This window comes from Sebastes fasciatus, chromosome 3 (assembly GCF_043250625.1).
Source record: "Sebastes fasciatus isolate fSebFas1 chromosome 3, fSebFas1.pri, whole genome shotgun sequence".
Taxonomy (NCBI): Eukaryota; Metazoa; Chordata; class Actinopteri; order Perciformes; family Sebastidae; genus Sebastes; species Sebastes fasciatus.
Genome location: NC_133797.1, coordinates 27,441,916 through 27,447,915, shown reverse-complemented (window position 1 = coordinate 27,447,915; position 6,000 = coordinate 27,441,916). Strand labels below are relative to the sequence as shown.

The following is a 6,000-nucleotide window of genomic DNA, read 5'->3' as shown; positions in this document are numbered from 1 at the left end:
CCATTTAGTTCATTTTGGCATATCAGCGCTGTGTAATCGATACATAGTCGGACGACGAACACTTTAAACTGACCGTGAATGCATCTGCTCCATACAGAATCTCAGCTCAGAGTAGTAGGAGTCATATTTCACACCCACGGGATGAGAGAGAGAGCTGACAGACAAGATGATGCGAAACGAAAAGCAAAAGTGCCTGTCTGGCAATATTTCAGATTTAAAGCCAATGCTATAAGGGAACCATAATGTCAATGAGGCCATCGCCTCATCAACGTCATGGCAGGGTGGAAACCTGCGCCCCGCAGCAAAAGCTGGACCGGAGAGGCCGGACACACCACCACCCGATGTTAAAGATCAAAGTAAGCGCACTACATATATTGACTGTCACTTTTTCTTGTAAAATGTCCAGTGTAATCGGTAACACCGGTGTTGTCACGAGTTTATTAAACGGTGGGAAAATTTCCTCTCTGTCACATCCCTAATATATATATATATATATATATATATACAGTATATATATGTTTGATATTTATAATGAAATGAAATGGCCTTCATGAAAGGCAAACTCTATGTAGAAAGAAAGGGTTGGCAGTAGCAGCGAAGCAGCAGCAGCAATGCTGTCCGGGTGGACACCACATGCGATAGAGAGACGCAGCAGTTCAGCGAGGTAGCAGGCAGTGTGGCCCGGATGTTACGCTTAGATGTTCAGCAGTGAGTCATGTCCGTGTGTTGCTGTGTACAGTCAGAGGGGAAACACTGGTCCTATGGTTTATATAATCCTGTCACAGTATGGTTCCACTTATCATATTGTAAACCCAACATGGCACGGGCCAGCGCATTGCTTGGTGCAGTTTCAACACTTGATGTGCACACAAGCAGAGGTTTAAATAAAGATGCAACACAGTATAACAGCGTGCTGGAAGAAACTACTGTAACACCAACAGCTGCTTCTCATCACACATTGTGTGAAGGCATTTAAAAAAACATTATAGAACAGTGGTTGCACTTCACTGTGCAGCTTCCTTTATTTTTTCCTTCACTTAGTTGCAATGTGAAGGCCCCAGTTGGTTTGGTTTGCTTCCAATCAGCTCATTCTGCAGCCGCCTGTTTTATTGGCGTGCTGCAAATACTAGAATTTGCCTCTGGCTTGTTGCCAGTTACAGGAAACCTGTTCTTTACAATCGTTACATAACTGAAAGACAAACTCAATTTCAGTACTTTCAGAGCCAAACTCAAACAGAGTTCAATCGACAGTATCGGCGACTTTCTGCAGCCGCTCATTCGTGGCTCCAGGGGGAATTGGATGCCGACTGCATCATCTGCATCACATAAAGTTCACAGTTAATACTTACAGATGGAAATGAAAACTTTGACATACTTACATAATTACAATCACTGTTGCGTATTTTCAGATTATCACCATCGTGACACTCCTAGCAGCGAATCTTCAAGCGGAACTGATTAATTTCATTATCAATCATCTGAGACAGCAGGGCACTGACTGTTTAAATGCTAATCTCAATCAAAGCTTTCATTAATGCAGAGGGACCCTTATGAAGAGACAAAACGCCTTCGGCTTAGATGATCATACTGTACAAGTTAAGCATTCTTCATCTCGTGTGTTGTTAAGGCTGCTCCCGAGCATGACATGTAAAACACCACGCACCAAAGCCCCAGTCGCTAGCCATTCACATTTTTTTTTCTGGGCTATTTTGCAGGTTAACCTTGACTCTACAGTTACAAACCCTGAACTTCAGTAATTTGTTTAAGCTGGAGGCGACGGCAGGCTGTATGAACCTTTCCCAAAGCATCCTGCCAAAGCAGAGGCCCGTTTCACCAAGCTGCAATTTGCGACAAGATTATTTCATCCCCTGTTGATTTTGAGACATCTCACTAATTAAAACAAACACCATGCATGAGGATGGAAGAGCCCGGTAGGACTCACAAAGTTATCTGGAATTTGTGAGCAACAATCCCTTGTGAATTGTGAGGCTGCCACCTTTTTGGATCTGCGTGTAAACACTCGAGCGCAAGTTGCTTTTTGTGAAACAGGCTGACACTCCTCTCCACGGATAATATACAAAACAATACAAGATAATACACAAAACCTGTTTGGGAAACCACTGGAAAAAAACCTGTGATGCATGCTGTTTTTTCTTAAAGCAGAGATATTCAGCTGTGAAAACATATTTAAATTGCTTTACTTATTTTGATATAGGTTTACTATCGCCTGATACTGTCAGCTGTTTTATGTTGGGAAAACAGACATATAATACAAATAATGTTGGATCACACTGACCCCTTGAGCTTCTGCGTCTGTGCCCAGTGATCCATCCATGCCCCAGAGTATCTTAAAAAATCGGTATTATCCATAAAGATGAAATATTGAATAATCTCTATTTCCATGTGTTCATTCTTTGCAGGTAACCGCTTTGATACAATGCTTCTACGTCTAAATTAAGCAAACATCAGTGCACTGTTTCTATGTACAAGCACGTGCGTACGTTTCTTACATGCATATGTCTGTGAGAAAAACCCTTTAGCAGAACTCCTCAGGTTGAGCGCCCGGAACCCCTCCGTTTTGCGTTTTCGCATCGCCACCGTTGCTTCCAGCGATCTCTGTGTGGCGGGCCGTGATGTAGCTTCTCTTCCTACCGGACAGGGAGTGCTTCCTTCCGGAGCCACCGCCGGCGCCCCCTTCGCCCTCGGCAGGGTCGTAAACTACCAAGACGGAAGTATCCATTCGTGACAGCGTGTACATGCTGCTCTGGCGTGTCGGGTGCAGCCGCGTGGATCGTAGTTCCAACTCGTCGTAGCTGGATACCTTGATGAACGGGCACCAACGAAACGCTCGCTTGAAGCCAGCCCGAAACCTGGTGCCAGGTCAAGAGGGAGAAGGGAAGGGTTGGAAAACACACGCAAATATGTCCATTTTATTTTTAGATGTTTTCCTTTATAAACAAAGAAGCAGCAGATACTGTAAACAGAACTGTATCAAAGGTTGGCTCTTCAGCTGAGGAGACACCCTGAAGCTTTTAAATAGACAGATAGTGACGCACGTCTAAATGTTTGTGTAGTGATGACAAAGACGTCAATTGGTGTGGAAGTGCAGTATTTACGCTAAGAGCAGGCTACTTAACAGTAAACCAACGGTACTTGAGACCCTGGCTGTGGATCTTCTCTGAATGCATAAATCAGCTTCAGATGCTTGAGAGATGCAATGTTTTTTAAGGAACAAATCCATTTTTACATGGTCTGCGCTCTCCAAGTTTACTTCTAGTCTTATAATAAAACATAATTGAACTTAATTACAATCAGTGATGTGATGCAACAATCACTTTTGTTGTCTCATTTAGTAGCAGCGTTAATCAAACAGTGTGTAACATTTCGGGGGATCTATTAGCAGAGGTGGAATATAATATTCATAACTATGTTTTCATTCGTGTATAATCAACTGAAACTAAGAAACATTGTGTTTTCATTAGCTTAGAATGAGCCCTTCATATCTACATAGGGATCGGGTCCTCTTCACGGAGTCCGCAATATTGCTCCGTCATGTTTCTACAGTAGCCCAGAACGGACAAACCAAACATGGGCTCTAGAAAGAACCTGTCATGTTCTTACGTTACCTGAAGGCCATCGTAGTTCTCCATTACGCTTGTGAAATTGCGATAATATGAGCTGCAGAGTGCAAAACTAGCCGCTGTCTGACTTCCATTGCTCTTAAAGTAGTGTTATTATGGTAAGGATGGCCTCTAAGGGAGGTGAACGGCGTTACCACGGTTTTGCACTCTGTGGCTCACGTTACCGCAGTCTTGGAAAGGGAGGAGTGAGCAGAGGGGTACTCAGTTGGTTGCAATCTGCAACCACACCACTAGATGGCGCCAAATGCTACACACTTTACCTTTTAAAGTACATTAAATTGTAACTTTTAGTTTTTCAGATTGTCCCCACCTCCCTGTTGTTACCAACCTGCTGTTGAGGCAGCAGTAGATGATGGGGTTGTACATGGTGGAGCTCATTGCCAGCCACAGCACCGACAGGTAAACCTGCTGGATGTACTTCCACTTGACCAGACGCTTGTTGAGACCCGTCACAATGAAGTAGACGTGATAGGGGAGCCAGCAGACGGCGAAGGTCACCACTACGATGATCATCATCTTCACCACCTGCAAGAGAGAATGAGCGACTATGAGAAACATTCACACGCGGTCATTGTTACCTGTGTTTAGAATTCCTGAAGCAACTGATAGTGCAGGACAGTGGTGTGTAAGACAGAGGAAATTACACAAGAAAGAAAATACCACTAACCCGTCTCTCTCTCTGACACTGAAAAATTTCTGAGGGGAAGAATGTGGAGCATGTAATTTCAGTCCAATTAAAGCATTTTTGTAGCAGCTGGTGCTGCAGGTATATCACTATAAGACTGTAATGGAAAGCAGGACAGTACGTTCTACCTTATAACATATCATTTACCTGAAAGACAATTATTATAATCTCTCTATCTATCTATCTTTCTCTTTCTACCTATATGGAAGTGAGCTGAACGACCTGCTGTACATTGTCTCTGGGTGATAACTGGGAACACAATCCATAATACTGAGTGGCTCCTCAGAGGCAGGCTGCAGAGGCACGCTACCGGAGACAGAACAGACATCATTGCGTCCCTCCTGAAATCCAAACAGAAGTCCTGGCACCCCTTGTTTTGAGTGCATGTTTCAAAGACGTTCATGAAATAACACAACCCATGCTGTAAACTATGCTTGGTGGAGCTAAAGAGTGGTGAAACCCTCAGTTTGTTTGATGACAGTGTGGACATTGAAGTGAAATGAAGGGTCTGATTCTCTCAAGAAGGTACGAGTCAGGCTTGACAGTGATGTGATAAGACTAATTGAAAGACGTAAAGAGCTATAGTTGTTATGGGTGCATCAGTGTAAATGTTTCCAGAGTGGATGGGTGGGTCAAACAAACACAGGACTTTCACCCAGGACGCCGAAGTTTGTGTCCCGTGTGAATTTAATTTATTTTAATGTTAACTGTTACACGCAACATAACTTACTTAAGTTTTTTATAAGTAAGCATAAGTTACTCATTTTAAGTCAAACCATAATCTTTTACTAAGACCATAGACTCTATATACGAAGTAGCTGTAGTCACCGTGACGTCACCAATTGGTTTGTGTACTGCCGTTTTGAAGCCTCAATTTCAGCATCATCTTGGTCTTTTGCAACCACAAGTGACAGGGGGTGGAGCTAAGCACAACCAAACGCTGAATAAGACATTTTTAGGTGACCAAAAAGGTGATAATCAACTTTCATGAACTCACTGTGAAAGGGTTAAAGTAATAAGACAAAAACACAACAACTCCCAGACCGGGCAACGCCGTGGTAGTGACCGGTCAATCAGAAGGTAGCCACACCCTAAAGCATACCCTGCTTTATGGTCTATTTGACTCTAAATGGGACCATAATTTACTAAATGAACATCACGCTGTATTGAAGAAGACTTGAAACTAGCGATTGAGACCATAAACTCATGTTTGCAATGTTTACTGAGGTAATAAATCAAGTGAGAAGTAGGGTCATTATCTCATAGACTTCTATACAATCTGACTTCTTTTAGCAACCAGAGGAGTCGCCCCCTGCTGGATATTAGAAAGAAAGAAAGAGGTTGCCTACAGACTAAACCTAACCAAGGACTTTTGTTGCATAAACATTGTCAAATAGTTTTTTTTCCCCCCCCTTTAATCCACAACGTTAACCACATGCTTAACACTGCGACCATTATAGAAAGAAAATATGTTTCCCTCTAAAAGTAATGGAAAATGCAGTTTAGTTGTATGGGAGACAAGGTTGCAAAGAATCCTTCAGCAATGTATTAAAGCAATGAGGGGGGAGAACGCTCAGAGGGGAAGGTGAAGAGTTCAGTGTTGTGTATATTTTAACGTATATGCACTGTATCAGTCAAATGTGTCTACAGTTCTGTATAAGCTCAGATGTTGAA

The 6,000-nt window shown here is 42.8% G+C and overlaps 1 protein-coding gene across 1 annotated transcript in view; it reads right to left on the bottom strand.

Moving 5' to 3' along the window:
* Positions 1-480: 480 nt before the first annotated feature.
* Positions 481-6,000, bottom strand: part of tacr3a (tachykinin receptor 3a) — a 31,224-nt gene continuing 25,704 nt past the window's right edge. Inside the window, exons 4-5 of the mRNA XM_074629986.1 lie at positions 3,970-4,166; positions 481-2,870 (exon numbers count right to left, since the gene is read on the bottom strand). Coding sequence (XP_074486087.1) covers positions 2,537-2,870; positions 3,970-4,166 — 531 coding nt within the window. The 3' untranslated portion in view covers positions 481-2,536. The remainder of the gene's footprint in view (positions 2,871-3,969; positions 4,167-6,000) is intronic.